The sequence below is a fragment of the Neolamprologus brichardi genome, chromosome 5 (assembly GCF_056152115.1).
Source record: "Neolamprologus brichardi isolate AB-2024 chromosome 5, ASM5615211v1, whole genome shotgun sequence".
Classification (NCBI taxonomy): domain Eukaryota; kingdom Metazoa; phylum Chordata; class Actinopteri; order Cichliformes; family Cichlidae; genus Neolamprologus; species Neolamprologus brichardi.
Window position 1 is genome coordinate 9234278 of NC_142108.1, and position 21693 is coordinate 9255970.

The 21693-nt window shown below is 40.9% G+C and overlaps 2 protein-coding genes across 3 annotated transcripts; one reads left to right on the plus strand and one right to left on the minus strand.

Moving 5' to 3' along the window:
- Positions 1 to 816: 816 nt before the first annotated feature.
- Positions 817 to 12625, minus strand: ube2r2 (ubiquitin-conjugating enzyme E2R 2). 2 transcript variants are annotated; one of them, XM_006784563.3, is made up of 6 exons: positions 11976 to 12625; positions 11415 to 11604; positions 6328 to 6414; positions 6095 to 6192; positions 5142 to 5276; positions 817 to 5034 (listed from the first exon to the last, which is right to left on the minus strand). In XM_006784563.3, the coding sequence occupies exons 2-6, from the start codon at positions 11589 to 11591 to the stop codon at positions 4749 to 4751; spliced, it is 783 nt and encodes a 260-aa protein (XP_006784626.1). In that variant the 5' UTR covers positions 11592 to 11604; positions 11976 to 12625; the 3' UTR covers positions 817 to 4748. The 2 variants fall into 2 exon arrangements, with proteins under 2 accessions (XP_006784626.1, XP_006784625.1); XM_006784562.3 differs by having other exon boundaries at positions 11415 to 11607; positions 11976 to 12623.
- Positions 12626 to 15625: 3000 nt separating this feature from the next.
- Positions 15626 to 21593, plus strand: ubap1 (ubiquitin associated protein 1). Its single transcript, XM_006784561.2, has 7 exons — positions 15626 to 15784; positions 17521 to 17567; positions 17684 to 17808; positions 17997 to 18845; positions 19438 to 19596; positions 20121 to 20222; positions 20380 to 21593. The coding sequence occupies exons 2-7, from the start codon at positions 17528 to 17530 to the stop codon at positions 20518 to 20520; spliced, it is 1416 nt and encodes a 471-aa protein (XP_006784624.2). The 5' UTR covers positions 15626 to 15784; positions 17521 to 17527; the 3' UTR covers positions 20521 to 21593.
- Positions 21594 to 21693: the final 100 nt, after the last annotated feature.

Consider the following 21693-nt stretch of genomic DNA (forward strand, 5'->3'; position numbering starts at 1 on the left):
GTGATTCCCATGTAATTGTAGCACACACAGTTACAAGAATAGTTACAGGAATCCCTGTATCACCGCCCCAGTCTGCTAATCCAGAGTCACTGCTCCAGACTTCCATAAAGACTTTGCAGAAGAGATTCAACCAAGAAAGCCCCAAAACATCATGAACCTTGAGGAAGTCAGGGTGAATTCCAGCCACCCAATGGCACAGTCATCTAGCAGTTGTTTTAGTATCTTTGTCACCTTAGCCATAGTGATGGCCCTCACCAGCTTTGTCTCTAGACTTACTTCTTTACACATATAAATTTGGAAAACCCAGGCACTGAAAGGGTGATATAAGAAAGATATCAAGAGTTTAAAATCCTTGAAGATTTTTTAATCCATATCCTTGGGTACAAAGTCTGGAATGAGCAGGCTCAACTGCCGGCATACTTGTGGTTTGTAGAGTTTCTAAAACTAGAATGGGAGGACAAGTGTTCAACTCTCAGGCTCCTCTCCTGTGGAACCAGCTCCCAGTTTGGATTCAGGAGACAGAGAGTAGAGACACCCTCCGTACTTTTAAGATGAGGCTTAAAACTTCCCTTTTCGATAACGTTTGTAGAGGACTGGGTCAAATGATCCGAACTGTCCCTTAGTAATACTGCTTTAGCCTCAGACTAATGGGAGAGTTCCCATCATGAGACCTCTCCCCTACTCCCCTCTTTTTAGTTAACTTTTATCCACTTTCTCAGTTTGTTTAGTCCTTGTTTTTGACTTTGGTCTCTCACTATCCCCCCCCCCCCCCCCCATTTCACCTCATACACAAACAGTCAAAGCAGATGTCTGCCCCTCCCTGAGCCTGGTTCTGCTGGAGATCTCATCCTGTGAAAGGGGAGTTTTTCTTCCCCACTTTTGCCAAGTGCTGCTCAGAGAATTGTGTTTGGGTTTTCTCTCTCTAAAAGTGGAGGATCTTTACATTACTAGGAAAATCCCTTGATATATCTGTTATTGTAAACTGGTGATTTATAAACGAAAGAAGCGAAAGAGAAATCCTACAGTAACACATCTTGCTAAAAACTATATCCTGTATAGCTCAACACTCAAAAATTGACTAGTATCATTTACTTAGTTTGAGAGTAATCAAGGGTCAGTGGCTCAAATAAGGTGAAAATCCTTTCAATAGGCTTTGATGACATACTGTTTTATTTCTTATGATTTTCAAACTGAACCACCATTACTATCCATTTGCATATCACTCCTAATTTTAGTCAAAAATCAAACTTGCTGTGTTGTCCATTTTTCATGACATGTGGGCTTAGCAGCAACAGATATCTGAGCCATATTGCAAACAACCCAACAAGGTCATGTTCTTTTTTTCTTTTCTTTTTTTAACAATATAAACTGAGTGACATTTGCATCCTCACAAACAAAATGATGGGAAAAAAATGAAATAAGATGAAACCGACAAGAACAGCATAAACATCATTAGGTGTGGACAGACTGTGGTACCATTGTGGACAGCTCAATCAGCAGAGTGTGGGACCATGCGAATGTCTCAGGAAGACCTCACTGTGTCCACCCACACTTAAGAAAATACACGCTTGTGATTCACACTCACACACAGAGAATAAACAAAGTAAATGATTTCATTCAGTTTTCTATGCAACTGTGTGTGGAATAACATGTTAAAATTATGGATTGCGACTCATTTTATTTAATCTTTTCTTCTTCTTTTTTTGTTTCTCCATCTTTAGCATTAATAGTCCGTGGCCTTCTTAGCATTTCTCCCCTCAGGATAAAAAGAAGGCATACGTTTTATTTAAGAAGTGGAGAGTTCTAATACTGAAGCTGATTAAATTGATCATCAAATTGCTACCAAAAGGGCTACACTAGATCTATTTATTTCTCTAATGTGAATTCGGATTTCTAAATTTCGGGTGAAAGGCAAAAACCTGGCTTTAAAGCATTCGTGACATTTTAGGAAATGCAGTTATTTGTTTTTTGTGCTGAGACTGAGACTAGAAGATTGATATAACAGTTCATTTTTACACTTCTTAAAGATGTTTTGTTAAATAAACAAAAGTAATAATTAATAACCTTTGATTACAATCCAAAATTTAGACGTTCTCATATCAATCCTCAGCATCAGAAAGCATGCATTTCCCAAAATGTTCAGCTCTCTCTTTAGCAGACACACGTGAGATTTGTACTTTCCATTGTTTACTACTGAGCTTACTTCTTTCTACGTGGTGATGGGCAAAAATGGTGATCACAACAAGAAGAAGTCCAGAATCTCAACCATATTTCTACCTCCTCTCGTGGCTTGGTATCAAATCCATTCAAAGTCTTTTAGGAGTGAATTTTGTTTGTCGCCGTTCTCAACAGAATCCAGTCTTTGCAAACCTCCAAAGCACAAGGCCAGGAGACAATACTTCACTCCTTTGGCTTCACATTAAAATCCAAAAAGGTATGTCTCTAAGAGTCTACTCACTCTGCATTAAATCCATTACATGCATCCATTCGTCCATAGTCTTTAAAATGAATGAATGTGGGGCTGGACTTGTTTTCCTTGGCATAAAATCCATCCATTGGAGTCACAACCCCAGTGCTCCACTGTGTTCAATGAGCAACAGGTTCTTAAAACATAGCTCAAAATGCATGGTTTACTCGATGCGGCACAATGATACTGTTCAGTGTGTTCAAAAGCTTAATACTCAAAATGTGTGTGTTTTTTTTCTTTTTTCTTAAATCAGTCAAATCCTCAGATGATTCGCGCCTCCAGAAACAGCACTTGAACAAAGTGTCTACAAACTGAATGGTTCATCAACTGGACTACTGAAACAAAGGAAAACCCTGACATCATAGTCAATATGAATAGTAAATGTAAATATACACACACGGGGATAACAGGCAATCAGTGTCGTATTCATTCAAATGCAAATGTGTATCTAAGCTGCATGTTGATCTTTGTCCCTGTCGATAAACAAGACTCTGGATGTGGTGTAGCACAGTAACAACATCCAGTTTTCACTAAGTTGCATTGAAGCATCAATTAGGAGTCACAGGGCACAAAAAAAGAGAAGATTTTCACATCTATCGCAACGTAATGCGAGCATTGCATCGGGGAGAAAGAGATGCATTTTGATTTTCTTTACCCTACCAAAAACAGAATGACTTAACGGACCCCAGTCTGCACTAACAGTAACATTCAGTGATGTGTAAATGCTTGAAGAGGGATCGGAAACTTTCAGAGCAATCTTAGCCCTCTAATGTGAGACCAAGTGAGATATAAAGAAAAGGAGGCGGAGGTGAGGAGCAGGTGTGTCTTAAGATTCTCTTTGCTTTTTCTCTCTCAGTGAAAGTCTGTTGAGGCCCTGAGGTTTACGAGGCAGAGAGAGGTGCAGGAGGCGATACAAGAACACTCTTCCCTTCCCCCCACACCCTTAATGAAATAACGCTGCTTTGCCGGAAAATGAGGGTACTACTGAAGGTGTACCCAAGAAGGTGGAACGCCAGAGCCTGCGTTTGCACGTTTAGGTTGATTGCATCAAAGTCGAACAGGCAAGCGTTTGGGACAGAGATATTCTGCTGGGGGGCACAATGAACGACTGTGACGTGACGAGCCGGCCAGCTCATCGACTGGTTAATGAGCCAAAGGGGTAAGTGTCCATTAACCAGCCTGTGTGAGCCTTCTGAGAAAATACAAGTGAAGAATGTGTCGGTCAAATAAACACATAAAAACAGCAACAAGGACAGACACGGTGGATAGATCCAACTTTTCTTCCAACCCAAAACCAAACAATCCGTCATGGGGCTGGCCAGTGACAGCGGAGTTCAAGAGACCACCACAAGGACTACTTTTTTCATCATTTATCAAAGCTAAGACAATTTGCTTACTTACAGGATGATATTCAAAATCAAAGAGTTATTTTAGCTTTAGGAGATGTGCAGCAGGAAATATTGATATACTGGAAGATTTTGTTTTACCGTGTATCTAGTAGGATTCAAATATATGTGTACACCTACTACACTGTAATATTTATTATGTCATTGCTGCTGTTGGCTAAACTGATTTTCCTAAAACCAAGGTGTGACTTTAACAACCTGCTCTTTCTAAAACAAAATGACTGGTTTAGCAAGACAACACTGAAATTTAATGGCTGAAGGCTAAACTTAACCACAACCAAATAACTTAAAGTATGTAATATGAGCAACTGTCTAAATGAGATTGTAATACAGCGAGACATAATCTACTTTGTGACTTGGATGCGATTGAACACATGCTAACAATAAAGAATCACTCTCATGTTCAAGTCTGCAGAAGCACGCCATCTTTGTGGTTTATGGTAATGAGGAAAAGGCCAGACCCTCAAACTCTTCCATGGCACATTTTAAAAATGTGAAACATGTTTTCAAATCAATAAACACCTTCAGGACACTCTCAAACAGTGCTGGAGTAATAAAACATTTGTTGCCACACAGAGTGCGAGCTGTAATTAAGGCAAACGGTGGAAACGTCAAATTCTGCTTTCAGCGAGAACAGTACCTACAACGTTTTGCTGAAAAGTTACGTAACAGCATCAAAGAAATTGCATTTGACCCAACGCTTGTATTAGTTTAATAAATGATGAAAGATTTTTTTTTTTTGGCAGTAGACTTTTGACCCCATTGTATGTGCAAATATACATGTGCACACATATTCACATACACACACATACACACACACAGAAAAAAAGAAGAAGGGTGGTGGAGTTGGCAGGAAGAAGTTATCATCCAGATCATCACGAGTCTTCGTTGCCAGAGTCGTCCTGGTTGTCGTAACATCTGGTGGACGTCCCGCAGTCTTCCACGGTGCCGATTCCCCCGGCTTCACCTACAGACTCCATCTCGCTCTCATCCTCCTCCTCGTCCTCCTCTTCCATGTCGTCGTCGTAGAGGTCGTCATAGAGAAGGTCTGAACTGCGGTCCTGAGAAGGAATCCGGGTCTGGATGCAGTACTCGGCCAGCGTGGTGGGCACTTTGACGCCATCGCGCTCCGCCTCTGCTGCTGTTGACATCACTTGCTTCCTGTGAGCAAACGTGGAGGAGGTGTATTATTTTTTTTTCTCCATGTTGCATAAAATACATTTCTTCAAAGTAACTACACACACTAGTAAGAGTGTGTTCATTTGTACCTGATAATCTCTGCATACTCCTTGTCCTTGCCTTTGCTGTCCCTCCATTTGCGAAACATAACTGAGGCATCCACATTGGCTGGGGAGAAGGTGTTTGGCTCGTTGAGCAGAGAGATCACACTAAGCAGGATGGTCCTGATTATCAGCACGTACGCACACACACACACACGCGCACACACACACACACACACACACACACACACACGCAGAGTGGAAATGAGGACACTGTAATATCAGATGTCGTCGTCGTCATATGAAAGAAAACCTCTACACGAGCTTTTTGAAACCACAGAAGCTGTATCCCAGCTCGGAGAGAGGTGTTACCTCACCTCTTTCCCCTCGTGGCTCAATTACATTCTACACCCAATCTGCTCAAGTTTTCAAACAGACTCTGCACTTTAATGCAACTCTGTGTTTCTTGCTGATATGCTAAATTTAGAAGAAATTCAGAAACCTACCCTACAGTGGTGTCTACCGCTACAGATAGAATACAGAACAAAGAAATGGTAGAAGATAATTATATCCAATTCTTAATTTCATTTATGAAAATTAAATAAGACCTAGATCCAATTTTTGTGTCACAAAAAATGTCTAATTTAGCCAAAAGGAAACCGAACCACAGCTAGCTGTTCCTAGCAGCAGCATTTTTAGACTCGATCTGCTAGTTTTTGGCAAAAATCAGAAACTGAGGGGTCTAGTGGGTTCATGCCTGTCTAACTTGTCCCCGCCACTGAATTCTTCATGTTCAAACATGAGGTATTAAAACAACTGTAAACTGACATCACTTGAGGTAGTATGTCAGGCTTCACACAGCTCCCACCGGTGTTACAGTATGCTCTAAACAATTCTTTTCATGCTTGTACATGCAAGACACCCCCAAGACTTATCGACAGGCCTAAAGGTGTAAAATTAGTGAAGGTGAACTTGGACCAGAAGGTTTGCTAAGAAATTACCTGACATTCTGGGTGGGGTTCCACCTTTCAGAGGGCAGCTCCCCACTCTGAGGATCATCAACAGGGGGGTGTAAGATCGAGATGCACACATCTCCATTCTGAAGACCAAAAGACATAAAGGAACATTTGTCAGGAAAACACAAACGCGGCAGCGTCTTTAAACAAATCCATTTTAAAAAGGAAATAAATGCCAAACTGCAAACACGAAAGCATTAAGATCCTTCAGGACAAACCTCATAGATGTTGGGGTGCCACATCTTGGTGAGGAAGCGAAAGGTTGGTGGGGAGTATGGGTAGTCAACTGGGAACTTGATGTGAGCCTGAAAGAACAAACAGAAGTCTGACTTCAGTTACTTGTAACTAAGTTTCAGCCATTTAAGATCACTGGGGTCTTAACTTCAAGGAGAAAGCATCTGGAATGTGAAAAAAAAAACCACTATCCAATTAAACTGCACATGTGTGTATTTTTATTTGTGCAACAATAAATTATAATTATCAATTTTCACCAAAAAGTAGGACAAAGGGTCTTACGATGCCCACTGTCGATCCTGTTATAGCTGAACAATTAGATGCCCCTTTTAGGTTGGATGAAATTGTGCATGCAATCAAGACCATGCACAATAGTAAGGCACCAGGACCTGACGGGTTTTCCGTTGAATTTTTAAAAACATTTATAGACAAGTTAGCCCCACTACTTCTTTCAGTGTATAATGAATCTTTTGAACGTGGTCTATTGCCCCCTACATTGTCTCAAGCACTAATTACTGTTCTCTTAAAAAAGGGTAAGGATCCTACGTCTTGCACCTCGTATAGGCCTGTTTCACTGCTGAATGTGGATGTTAAAGTCTTGGCTAAACTTTTAGCAATTCGCCTTGAAAAGGTTCTTCCTACTATTATTTCAGATGAACAGAATGGCTTTATTAAAGGCCGCCTGCTGTTCTTTAATGTCCGCACGCTTTTGAATGTCATTCTTTCCCAACACTCGACCACTAATCCAGAAGTAGTTATCTCACTTGATGCTGAGAAAGCTTTCGATCGTGTAGAGTGGAGCTTTCTCTTTGCGGTCTTACAAAGATTTGGTTTCAAGGACAGATTCATTTCATGGATTCGACTGTTGTACAAGGCACCCCAAGCCAGTGTCTATACAAATGGTGTTTCCTCTGGCTACTTCTCATTGTCACGCGGCACGAGACAGGGTTGCCCCCTGTCCCCCCTAGTTTTTGCTATTGTAATTGAACCCCTATCTATAGCTTTGAAGGCCCTTCCTCATTTTCATGGTATTTCCCGGTCGGGCCTTGACGTAAAATTGTCTTTATATGCAGATGACCTGCTTCTATATGTTTCTGATCCCTTATCTAGCATACCATCGATTGTGTCTCTATTAAACAAGTTCGGCTCTCTGTCAGGTTACAAAATAAATCTTCTTAAAAGTGAATGTTTCCCCATAAATTCTTTAAGTCTTACACTTAAACAATCTGACATTCCTTTTAGACTTAGCCCTGCCGGCTTTAAATATTTGGGAGTTAATGTGACTCGTACTTTGTCTTCTCTATACTCTTCCAATTTCTCCCCTTTAATGACTCAAATTCAATCAGATTTTCAGAGATGGAAATCGCTACCTTTGTCCCTAATTGGTCGGATCAACGCTGTAAAGATGAACATTTTGCCTCGATTGTTATTTCTGTTTTAGAGTATTCCTATATTTTTACCTAAAGCTTTTTTCAAAAAGTTAGACCAGCTAGTTACATCGTTTTTGTAGGGAGGGAAACATCCCAGGGTGAGGAAATCATTATTACAGAGACTGACATTTGATGGTGGTCTTGCCTTGCCTAACTTTTTATTTTACTATTGGTCCTCTCATATTCACAAATTGACCCATTGGCTTGAATCTCAAGAACTGCTGTGGTGCAAACTGGAGCGCCTGTCGTGCACTTCCTCATCCTTAGAAGCTTTATTGTTCTCTCCACTACCACTTAAGCCTTCTCATTTCACCCAAAATCCCATGGTACAGTCTAGTCTAAGGATCTGGTCACAATTCAGGAGTCATTTTAAGTACATCTCTGCATCAGTACACATGCCCATCACACAGAACCATCTGTTTACTCCTGGCCTCATTGATGGTACCTATGTACAGTGGAAGCGTCATGGTATTAATACGTTTAAGGATCTCTATAAAGATGGCACTTTCTTAACTTTTTTAGACCTGTGTTCAGAAACAAATCTTCCGGCTACCAATCTATTCCGTTATTTTCAGGCACGGCATTGCACTTCTGCTCTCTTCCCCTCCTACCCTCTTCTTCCAAATGTCCAACCGTGGGAGGAATTCTTATCCCTTAAACCCAATAAGAAGTCAATTATATCTTTAATATATAAACAACTCAGTTGCTAGAATTAGGGGGGCTTGGGAGCGGGAGTTAGGAGTAATTTTTTCGGATCAGCAATGGGAGAAAGCAGTATCCAATGTCCGTTATAGTGCGTAGGTAGTAGGACAAAGGAATCAAAAACCTACATTAAGTAGATGTTGACAGTAGATTTAAGTTGCTATGGGGACAATTCATACACACATATAAAGTAAATAAAAAATATATTAAAAAAATTATGGCCCACTCTTTGCATCGTTGCCTAAGTTCATTTGCGACGGCATTGCAACACCTCGATCCTTTTCTTTTTCATCCATTGTGTTACAGATTTGTTGCTGTGCTTGGGATCACTGTCCCATTGTCAGGCAGAAGGCCTCACATTTAACTCTAGAACATGTTTGTATACAGAGAAGCTCACAGCCAACTCCATGTCTGCAAGGTGCCCAGCTGCTCAGGTTCTGTGGCTGTAAAGCCAGCTCAAATCACCACTACTCCACCGCCGTTCTTTACAGTTGGTATCACATGTCTGCTTTTCTGCAGACATGGTGCAGTTCATTATGGCCACACGTGTCAACTTGGTCTCATCTATTCAGAGGACGTTGACCTATGATGCAGCTTTCCAAACTTCCAATTTCTTTTTAGAAAGAAGAGGCTTTCGCCTGACGACCCTTCCAAAAAAAGACATACTTGTTCAGTATTATTCTAATTGTGCTGTCATGAACATTAACATTTAACATGTTAACTGAAGTCTGTAGAATCTGAGATGTAGTTCTTGGGTTTCATGTTTGAGCATTACACAGTCTGACCTGGGGTGAATTTGCTGGGCTATTCACTACTGAATGCATCAGATCTGCAAACTGCAAGGAAATCTTGCTTTTATAGAGATGGCCACACTTTCCGATGATCAGTTAATAAAAAGCATTTCAGCACCTGACTGCTATTAATTCCTATGAAAGCAGTACTATCGTACTCAGGTGCTACCGGACTCTTGTGAAAACATGTAAAATATTCATATTCTATGCGTATTGGAGCAATACATATGAAAGGTCTTGCTTATTTAAGCAGGTCAAACACCAAAGTTATGTTGTTGTAACACCACAGCCTAACTTTTAGAAGGGTGTTAAACTGGCATTTGGGGCATTATGAAAAAAAAATATACAAAGTTTAGCAGCTGAAACCCTTTAAGTTCCTGTTTTCATTTACATTTTAAAAAGCATCCTAACTTATTTTTGGACACGGGGTTTCAGTCAACCACAACGTTGCTTCCTTTACCGTCATATTTTAAACCACATCACATCAGAGAAATAGTTACACATCCAGCCATACCAACAATTAGACTGTGAATCGCCCTATATTGTCATCAGTTCCTAATGAATTTCACTGTGACACAACATCAGGTGCTTCTGGCTCTTTCTTTCCAAAGTATTATCAGAGAAAAAGGATGGTAGGCTTGGGTGTGTGTAACTCCGCCCTAACTCTCGCTGAACTGCTTGTCCGTCTGATAGGACTATCATTACTCCACAGCTAGTTACTAAATTACTGCAACTGTGTGACATTAAACACGTAGACGTCATGACACACTGGCATGAGTTCCACTGCTTAGTATCAGTCGCTGAAGAAACATTTCTTTTTAAATGTGCAAACACAAGTTAACAGATTGGCGTCAAAGTAACAGTAAAGTCTAACATGTAGTTGCCTTCATGGGCATCTTTCTCTTTTTATCACTTTGAGCTCGTCTGGATTTCTGGGTTTTCTTTATTTTCCTGTCTGCATCACATAGTCTATCCTAAAATTACTTTTGTATACCTTAAAGTGAGGGCAATCAACGCAACAGAGAGAATTCTGGGGAATGATTGAAAGCTGTTGCTTGACTTTAAATCCAAACACCTTTCACTTTACTCTCAGTATAATTACAGGGGACACTGAAAATATCCCAAAATATCTCATCCCTGTACAAAAGCATGATTGTGTATGGTGTGGGCTGCAGGAACCACGCAGTAAAAACAAAGTTACACTGAAACACCTGAATCGTACTACAATTCACTTTCACCAGTTTTTCATTAAATGAAGGTCAGCTGCACCACCCACCAGTCGGGCATTTACAAGACTAAACAAGTCATTTATTAATGTCATTAGGCACTGGCTGCCAAAGTATTCAACAAACGAGTAGTATACATGTCCCTTTCAAAAGGGAAGTCCACATTTCCCGTTTGCTAGCTATTACATAGACTGGAAAACCAGCCCAGAGTTCACTCTTACGTGTGGCATCTAATCCTGACATTTGTTAGTGCTGATGTTCCTCAAATTTTTGTGGCTAAAGACATGCCAGTTAAAAGAGTATACTACAGCAATACCTGCTCTGTCTTATCCTTCCATTCCCACTAGGCTACAGCATCATCTGCGTAGCACCAAGCTGAAAGCGGGTGCTCTTTATGCTACATTTTCTAAATGTTTCACCGGATATGCAACATATTTAAAGAAAAATTATAATGAATCTAATCATGTCCCTTCTCTCTCTGTACTGAGGTGCCATTTATATCAGTCTCGTAGCTAAAAATAGCAAGCACAACCATCTTACAGTGAGGTGGGTGAGGGTTGGCCGAGGAGAAGGACAGGACAGAACGACTGAAAATGAATAAAATATAATATAAAGGCTAAAAATTCCTCGCCCACTAGAGGCAAACCATGTTTCAATTACAGCTTCAAGAAGTGAAAAAGATCTAGTTTGAAAGTTTGAGTTTGTACAGATTTTAGAAGGAGGCTAAACTACAAAGCTGTCTTGAGAGTTGTAGCAAGCCCTGACATATATTTTATTACAAAGAAATTCTAGCCAATAATATATTTGGTCCCTAAACATATTTATTGTATGTGGGGGTTTTTTTGCTAATGAATAGCTTCATATGAACTCTTTAAGTAAGCATGACTTCACATAATATGTGCACTGGAAGTGATTGTCCAACCTTGAAGTAGCCTCCCTCATACAGGGTATTCGGGGGGCCAAAGATGGCCACTTCCCAGTTGTAGAGGTCAGACTCCTCCACCAGAGTGATGCGGAAGCCTTCCACTGGCTGCTCCTGCAGAGACTTCAGCTCCATCATGAGGGCCTTCTGGGAACTAGGGGTTGACTGGTGGGCCATGTTCTTTTCCACACTTCTTGACACCAGTTAGCCGCACAGATCAGTGAGAGGAAGCAGGAATTGTGGAGTGGACAGAAATATTACGAGTTTAATGACACTGTCAGGACTCTACTCACTTTTCATGCATTTTTAATATCATGATCAGTTTGACTCAGAAAACAGCTGCAGTGTCTTAGCTTTGCTTTCATTAACAGGAGTCTTTCTAACAAAAACGATAGGAAAAGCAAAACGCTGTAAAATTAAACCCTACATGTAAAAAAAACACACAAAAACAGCTCATAAACATTCAGGATTTGTGGCCTGCAAAGCCTGATTATGTCAGTGGTTTGGCTCGCAGGCCCATTATAGTGGGGGAAAAAAGCAAAGTTAACAGAAAGTGTTTACCTCTGTCTCCTTGCACTGTGTGTTCGCTTCCTTACAGCTGAGCCCTGCAGGATAAACTCATTGGCTGTCCATGCTAACCTGGCTGTGCCTTGACAAAGAGACAGTGACAATAGCAGTGGATTTTTTTCCTGCTAAAGCCTATGGCTGCTCCTCGTGTTGTGTTTCCGAAATTCTTTGTGTGCCAGTGTTGACAGTTGACATGGAGCAAATATCAGTGTAAGTCACGGTCTCCTGCGGATCATTCTTGGCTTTAAAACAGGACTCTGGCTCTCCCTGCCATCTCTCCGTGCTGCTGGTTCGGTTCGGACAGGCGCCCAGCTGATCTCTGCTTGTTTATGTTTGTTTATCTGCTCTCTGGCAGTCTCAACTTCTCCACACGTCAGCTAAACCCCTACCGAGCAACTTCGTTCAAATAGAGCAGATTTTCTGCTCTTTGTCGTCTCTCCGGCACAGTTACAGTGTAAAAGACTGAAAATTTCGAGCCCGCGATCGCTAAAAGGACAGTAAGTGAGAGGTTTATACTCGCGAATTACAGTGGATTTAATCGATTTTTATTTTCCTCCCATCTATGCTTCCGGCTATCATTGCGCGTGTCTGCAGAACGTAAAGCGCGTATCTGAACGTGACGTGCGCGCACTCGATGTTATTTTACATGTTCGTTCGCGTGACATTTTTATGTTTTAGATTCCAAAAATACATATTTGTAAAACATATTTTAATAATATGTTATTATTTTTATGTAAGTTGGTTACATTATTTATCTAAGCTCCCTCGCACAGTGAAATCCTCACACATACATACATACGGGCATTAATATTAGATCTGAGACATTATTGACATTATTGTAATTTTCATTAAACCTACGTCTACTTCCTGTCCTTAACTATATGCCCATATATTATTACTTATAAGGATGTCATATAAAGTATTTGGTTAGTTGGGGTGTATATATTGACGAGATCACAATTAGTGTTTTTTTTTTTTCAGTCAATTTCCTTCACTGGCAATTCTCAGGGCATCTACAACACAGATGTCACTTACTGTACATTGTGGGTCATATGACTCCTACTTTGATCTTAAGTGGGAAGGAGCAGTGAAATCCCCCTTTCAGTCAGTGCAAAGAGGTTTAATTGTACATTTATTATCTGGAATGTATCAATATAAGAAAAGAAGTGCAGTTTGAACAGTATATCTCAATTTTGTACATGATAAAAATAAGTGCTGCTCTAGCAAACAAAACCTGTCAGCACGACACTTTGGACTTAAATTGTAAGACATAAATGTGTAAAATTACAGAATAAGTTCTGGTAGCTCATTGTTCAAACTGTGTATTAATTATTTTTTCTTTTTATAATGGACCCATTGTAAATACTACTACTACTACTACTACTACTACTACTACTACTACTACTACTACTACTACTACTAATAATAATAATAATAATAATAATAATAATAATGATAATACCAAAAGTAAAATTATATTATTTAAAAAAAAAGGATATTTCTATATTAGATGATATTGGAAAAAACATCTAGTATCCTTTAATTGCTTATCTATTACTTGATTTTCATTGGCATAGTAGGAATGACCATGGTGGAGGTCTTCATTGGTAGGAAACGTAATAAAAAGTCTGAAAATACAGTTAATAGTCCAAAATGTATGATCCCCTTCACAAAGCTGACCAGTGGGCTGGACTGGAGTCTTTCCCGGCCCCCAGACCTAATGTTTGACAGCCCTGTTCTAGAAGATCACTCATCTTATGAAAAGTGTGCTTTTCATTTCATTTAGTGTTACTCTGTCTTTACTGGCAAATTGAAATAATAAAATAATAGAACCAGATTTACTGATAAAAACAACAACAACAAAAAATCTTAGTTTTTGTAGAGTTGACCTTATCATTAGTGGTGTGACAATGTAGGGAGGCCATGCCAAAAAGTGATTATTGGCTAAAAAAGTGATTGTCAACGCACAAAAAATATACAGAATATACAAAAGTCACTGATAACAGCTTCCGTTCTGTGATAGGAGTTAAAAATGACTCGGTGTCAATAAATGAGAGATATGTTTGACAGAATATAGACCAGGAAGTTGTTTACAGCAGTATAAGTATCGAAAACCACTTATCAACATTGCAGGGCAGAATTCAATTGAGTCAGAGCTGGACTGGCCATAGGGCATACCGGGCATTTGCCCGGTGGGCCGATGGTGATTTTTCGTTTTTTATGGGCCGATGGGTGTTTTTTTTTGTTTTTGTTTTGTTGTAACGGTATAAACAATGAAACAATTGGCCAGATGTGTAAAAATAACTCAGTTGTTTGGTGGTGGTTTCTATGGCAGAGCTTTCACAGAGGCCAACAGGTGGATGACGGCAAGGAGAGGCAGGAGGAGGAGAGACCCGAGGCGGCTGACGGAATCATCCGGTATTGAGGGAAAATATTACAAGTTTCGTATTGAGCTGAAAAGGAACGCAGTTTGTCCTGTACTTCAGCTAGAATGGAAAAAGACACAAAGCTGGAGTTATTCTGTCGTTATGCTGCACAGCTGCCTCTTCTTCGCTCATTCTCTCCCCTCCCTCTCCTGTTGCTACTTCAATCATGAAACTGATCAATGATCAGATGATCGGCTTTTCTCTCTTGTTTGTTTATCTCCCACTTTGTGCCAGAAAGAAGAAACCAGCGGATGTCGCGCTAAACAACAGCAGCAAGTTTAAGCTTGATCAGCTGTTGTTAGAATTTATTTAATATTAATTTCTAGTATCAGCTGATGTTTGCTGGAGCCACAGCTGTAAAAGCTGCTGGTCCTGATATTGGTTTGGATATGTGGTGAGAGGGAAACATGAAGATGAAACCAGGAGATGTCCTTACTGAATCATCAGAGCTGAACAGGTGATGGAGAAACAGGTTTACCTTTTAGATGACATGAATGAGTTGAAGGGAAGTTATAAACTGTTTCTGAGAGACAAATAACACCAGGATCCTTTTTTAGGTAGCTGACAGCTGGTAACTGTGCAGGGGTGGTCTAGCAAAGTTTTGCCAGGGGGCCAGGTAGGGCATTAACAGGGAAAGGGGGGCACAAAGAAATACTTTTCTTTCTTATTCTCATTTAAAATGTCTCACTTTTAATAGAAAGAAAGTGTACTTTATTTATCCCCGTGGGGAAATTCCTCTCTGCATTTAACCCATTCACTCAGTGAAGCAGTGGGCACCCGGGGAGCAGTGTGTAGGGATGGTACCTTGCTCAGGGGTACCTCAGGGTAGCTGTTCAGGGGAATCGAACCCCCGACCTTCCGATCATGGGGCCACCACTACATATACCAACAAGACAGTGTACATCACTGTCACAACAGCCTTCGTTTTCATTCAAAGGCTTTATGGCTTTTCCTATAACACCTGGTGGTTGTCTCTAGTCAAAATGCCCGGGCCGATTTTTTGTCCCAGTCCAGCCCTGACTTGAGTTGATATTTAATCTTTCCATAGCCATACGTCAAATAAGCATTGCGATAATATAGCAACCACTCAACATTATTATTCTATAACCTGGCTGTGACTGTTTATTAAAATACTCATTTTGTGTAGTTTAAATCAAAAGATTATGTGTTCGCGTGCCTGCCGTTGTGCCGTGCATCCCAGTGACGTCAGACAGGAACCAGTGGAGGGGAGGTTGACAAATCAAGATGGCGACCTACGCTGAAGCAGGAAAGAGGTTTCAGTATAAATAAAACCGAATCGGAGATTAGCTTAAATTGGAGTGGCAGTGCTATAAAGCGTCGTTTGGATTTTGAAAGAACAGGACGGAGCAGATACTGGTGAGAGCGGCATGTTCTTTTCTGTGAGCTCGGTTTAATGTCAGGGGCGGTGGCAGCACAGGCAGCAGCCTGTCCTGTCCGGCCACATAACAAACAGGCCACTGGCGAAGCTAAGCTTATTAGCATGAATAGTGGTTTACATATTCGCCTAACGTCCGACGGTTATATGGTTAGAGTCGAGGTAGAGACACGCATCCCTTTTGGGATGCGTCAGAAAGGGCATCTAGTGTCTGCCAAATCAAAATATGCGGATCTTCCGTCGTGGCGACCCCGTGTAAATAAGGGAGCCGCCGAAAGAAGGTTTAATGACATTCCACCAAGATAGTTAGCCACTATCTAGTGGTGACTGTCAGCGAGTTAAATAATTTGGGTTTTAGAGTCCTAAAATGTCAAGTAAACTACTGCTATACCCGACGCTGGCTTGTTTAACTATCACCGTCACTGTGAAACTGTTGTGCGCTGAGCTGGAAGTACCCTAAGAGTGTAGACTGGCTTAGCTTGAAGCTAAGGCTATCATAACTTTAGTGCCAGTAGCTTACGAATATATCGTACTTGGGGGAATATTTTATGACACATACGTGTAAGATGGGACTATTGCAATAACTTATCGCTGTCTGAAAATGTGTTTTCGACTATTATCGCGGTGCTTTCGTTCTCGTTTTAACTTCGCAGTTAAGTTACTCAAACTTATTTACCTTCATGAGTCAGCCACCGCTGTCTGCGATATTATAAATGACTATAATCGTGTGATTTATAATATCTAATATGTTTTAACTCTAATCGTGGTTTGAAGCAGAAACATTATACCAGAGCCAGAAGGAAATCGTTATAAGATCATTTGTGAAAGTAGATAGAGGACCAATTGACTCGGTGTTTTGTTAAATAACATTATCACCAACTACTACACCCTACCAATTATTGTGGCGCTACTAAGCTAACGTCTTCGTACTTAAGACATCTGACAAAATAGATGCACCCCAATCACGAGATGTCTTGTGATCATGATTGATTTGTCTCAGTTGTTTGGAAGTGACACGGAACTAAAACATGTAAACATCTGTAGAGTTGGGTGTTCATTTTCATTTATTCAGGAAGTGCCAGGTAAATTATCCTAGTGTGTCAGTAAACCAAGTGATACAGTGTTTGTGTCCACTTTAGCCTGAGGAAATCTGAAATGCTCTTTCTTTTGAAAACACAGAGCACTTCAAAGTTAATTAAATCGGCTTCAAAATATTTTCTGCTGGAAGCTGGTCTGCACACCAGCACACAGATCAAAGTTCTCTGTTTCGCAGATTTGAAAACAGTAACGCCTGTGTTCATAATGTCAGGCATTGTTGCACAGCATTACCAAATAACAGGATTATATAACTTGAAGACACTGGGCAACATAATGCACAAAGGCAAATGAAGCTATTTTCAATTTAAAAGGATTTGCACTACAATATGAAGGCATGTTATTTCTCTTGTGCTTTAATTAGACATGTCAAATAGGCATTTCTCAGAACAATATACTTTAGTGCAAATATCCCATATTAGGCAAAATATTACATCTGTTGGCAAACTGGTGGAAGAAAGGCTGTGGAAGTCTACTTTGTGCTGGTTTCATAGTGGCACAACATTTTAAAATATGCTAGCCTATAGCTTATAACCCTTTGCTCTCTTTTATCACTAAAAAAATTAAAAAAATTACGGTACTCTCACTGACCACTAACCAGCGTGCTTATTTCTGTTTTCAGACTCTAAATGGCTGCAAGGAAGTCTGGCTCAGATGCATACAACAATGGCAAGGACTTATTTTTAGTACTTTGTTGTCTTACTGTTAGCTCTGTTGGTGCCTTTATCTGCAGTGTGCTTTCTGTAAAGTATACTTACTTTCTCCTTGTTTTTTAATGTGCACAGGACCCATCAGCTATCTTGATGATGTTCCCTTCAAGATAAATGATAAATTCCGTTGTCCAGCCAAAGTGGGTCTGCCTGTTGGTTTCTCTCTGCCAGACTTTGGCTCTGCATTGGCGGACACAAAGGTGGGTTTTTTCCCACAGATGTTAGCTGTGGCATAAATGCAGCTCTGCACATCATTTGTGGTAGTTGAAGATGAGATACGAGGAAATCATTTGTGTTACTGTTATTCTCAATTTAATACAGTAAATATTTTCTCTTTTACTTTGCGTCCTGTTCACCCCTTAACACCTATCATTCTTCTTTTCCACAGTATGACTTTTCTCTCGAGAAACGTAGTGTGCGCTGGGGGGCAGAACTGGCTGAGGCCAGAGCGGCAGAAGCCAGAGCAGAAGAGGCTGCAGCCAAGCAGGAGGCAGAGAGCAGGAAGCGTTTGGCCAAGGCCCAGGAGGTTGATGGTGGTGGAGGGAAGAAACCCCAGTCTGCTGCAGAGGACCAGGACCTTCCACCACCAGCGCTGAACCCTGTTCTTGCAGGGCTGAGCCATAATGCCATCCTCACTCCACTGCCTGCTCCAAGCTTTGACCACCGGAACACCCAACCCAGCACTCCTCAGCTACACAGCCTCAATTTAGCTGATTTTGAGCGGGAAGAAGATCCCTTTGACAAGCTGGAACTCAAAACTTTAGATGATAAGGAGGAACTGAGAAACATCCTCCAGAGTCAGCCTCAACCTCAAGCTCAACCTCAGCCTCAGCCTCAGCATCCTCCTTCTGTTTCCCCACCAGAGATTTCTCAACTAGGGCCAACATCACGTGGAAACAGCCCATCCCCACCCAGCATCAACACCAGCCTCTCATCCAAACCAGGCTTTGCCCACAAACCCAACGGGTTGGTTGCCTTGCTAGACATGGACAGAGTAGGGCATCCTGGAAGAGCAGCATTTGACACAGACGATCGCCCTTGTAACATTCGCTCTCTGACTTTCCCCAAGCTCTCTGATTCTGGTGACCCAGAGCCACTGAGGTACACTCCTCTCCCCACCACCGTTCCTGCTCCCCGACAGAACCTGCCCAATGGCAGCCCACCAACCATGCCCAAGGCCCAGGTTATTGTTGATCCTGAGCTAGCCAGCCACACCAAGAGTGGTACACCAAAGCCTGTGAGTATAATTCAGTGTAGACATTGAACACTTCAGCTGCAACTTCCACTATAATAATGAAACTTGGTTAACCAGGCAAGAGTGTACACAAGTGTTGTGAGCACGCTGCAGAGCTCTACTCTGCAACAGTGAAACTATGCAAGTCTCCTATTTATTTTTATGCAAGGTGAAGTCTATTTTTTTCTTTTTAAAAAAATAAAATAAAATAATAATATGGCTCTATGGGAAATTCTTTTTGCTTTAGGTGCCTTGGGGATTTTATCCATTACATATTAAATAGTCTACCATGCACTTTAGATGTTAACTTATCATGTTACAGAATTTCAATGCTTCTGTGCCATATTTAAAAAAAAAAAACAACAAAAAACTGCAGAATTAAAAATTTTAAAAATGCCCAAACTTTGTTTTGTCTCTGGTCCCAAAACCGTACACTGCGTGCGGGCTGACTGTGCAAGTAGAAAACATACATTCCCCTTCATGAAGACTCGACATGTTTGATACATAAAAATATTAAAAGTGCATATCAAGGGATGGTTAAAAACAGTTCTTTGAGCTGTATTGATATTCATGTTTTTGCTCCCACTGCCATTAGGCCATTCCAGGGTCAGGATCTGCTGGTCTACCGTGTGGTGGAGCCCTCCTCAGCATGACTCCCAGCGAGCGTCAGTGTGTGGAGACGCTTGTGGGCATGGGCTACTCTTATGAAGGTGTCCTGCGGGCCATGCAAAGACAAGGGCAGAACGTGGAGCAGGTGTGACTCCCTCCTACTCCGACGTGCACAAATTTGGATTCATAACCTATTTGCTGCCTGATGCTTAGCACTTTGTTTTGTCTATATGTTTTTGTCAGTGTGCACATGCATTAAAATGAATGTTTTGCACTGCACTCACTCTTTTTGTGAAAAGTTAAGGCAATAGATCAGGTTGTGTAAAGCTAGTATGACATACTTAAAACAATGATACAATGTTTGTCCATGGTTAGATGATTATGAAAATTATGAGTAAATGTGGTATAACTGGTATAAGTGATCTACATTGACCTGGTGAAGTTTGTGAGTAATGAGGTAGAATTGTGACTCAGTAATGTGAGATGATAGGCTCACAGAGCAGGAATTACAGAGTAAGAACTTTAATATGACGTTATTTCGGTTCACGGTAAAACCTTACAAAACCTATTAGTACCACATTGCTATTAAAGTTGTCTTTTATGTACGTATTTGAATTAGTTTTTGTTTTACTTCACACATAATAAACATTTACTTATTGTCTGTCCAAGGTACTGGACTATCTGTTTGTCCACGGTCGTCTGTGTGAACGTGGCTTTGATGAAAGTGCAGTGGAGGAATGTTTAGAGATGTACCAGTGCTCAGAAGAAAAGGTTTGTACGACCAAATATACATCTCAAAAAGATGAGGAAAAACTGTCAGTGGATCATTTTTAAATGTCTCAAATTCTAGCCTGAGAGGCTAAAAAGGTTTCAGAATACAATAAGAACAACAACAATGTAATTTCAACATATTTTTCACTCTTCCTAGGCATTGCAGTTTCTTGAGCTGATGTCAAGATTTGGTGAAATGGGATTTGAGCGGGATACCATCAAAGAGGTGCTGCTAGTCCACAACAACGATCAGGACAAGGCTTTGGAGGACCTGATGGCTCGTGCCACGGCTAGCTGAGCCTAGCCAGTCGGCTAACCAAAGCTCTACCCAGGGCATGCCTCCCACTACCACCCAACAGCCCCTTTCCTTCCACCCGCCCTATCATACCATGCCCTGTCCTTGCCTTGGCTGTGGAAGGGACTGCTGGGAGACTGTTGTATTTCTCTCTGTGCTAAACCGCATTGTGTGTCAGCACTTCTTAATGACTGTGCCTAGAGTGGAGGAGGTTAAACTGTAACCATGCTTCTTGAGGGTGTTCCAGGATTTGGTACTGCTAGGATATTCGTGAATAGGAGGAATAACTGAGCTGTGGCAGTTGATGCCATTCTGATTTGCTTCCACTTGGAAGTGTTTATCTGACTGCAGGCAAAAAACAAAAAACTAAACTAAACGCAAAGCCGAATAAGGAGGAGCTGGTTACAAACTCTGGGTGCATCCACGAATGACCAGTTTGAACTTTAGAATCTCTAAAAAAAAAAAAAAGCTGCCATCTTCCACTGCTCACAGCAGACCTAGTGGACAGTGGAGGGGATAGGTGAGCTTGTGGACGCTTTCTTCAAACAGAACAGTTTTACATTAACAGATAAAAACAAAAGAGAGGGGGAAAAAGCACAGACAGAACTGACTCACAAGGAGTGACCTCTGTGCTGGTGTGCCCGCACCTGTTTCTGTTCTACTTTATGCTTTCACTCATTCTTGTTGGTTTTTACAGTTCATTTTGGGCACCTTTCATGTTGGTTTCAAATTCAGTTTCTTTGCTTTCTGTTTTAGGAATTGCATTAATAGATCATTTGTCATCATAAGTATGAACACAAGAGTACTACTGCCCCATTGTGCTCTTTGACCTGCACTGGAAAGCCTGCTTGAAGGAGTAGGAGAGGTGTAAGAAATTGAGAAATATCCCATGATGTATTGGCACTGATGTGTCACATACCGCACGGGCACACACCTTTCATAATTATCAACTTATTTAAAATAGAACACTGACACTTTGATTTAAAAATAAAGAGGTTGATATAATAATGTAAGATATGTTAACTTGCAAAAGTGATGGTTTTAACTTTCACTGGAAAACAGTGGGGGGGGGGGGGGGGGGGGTTAAAGAAAGACAGAGAAATGTGAGGGTTGCTTTTGCAGCCATGTCACTGTGCAATAGAGTCATTTCATATTGTTTGACTTTTGACTTGGCAC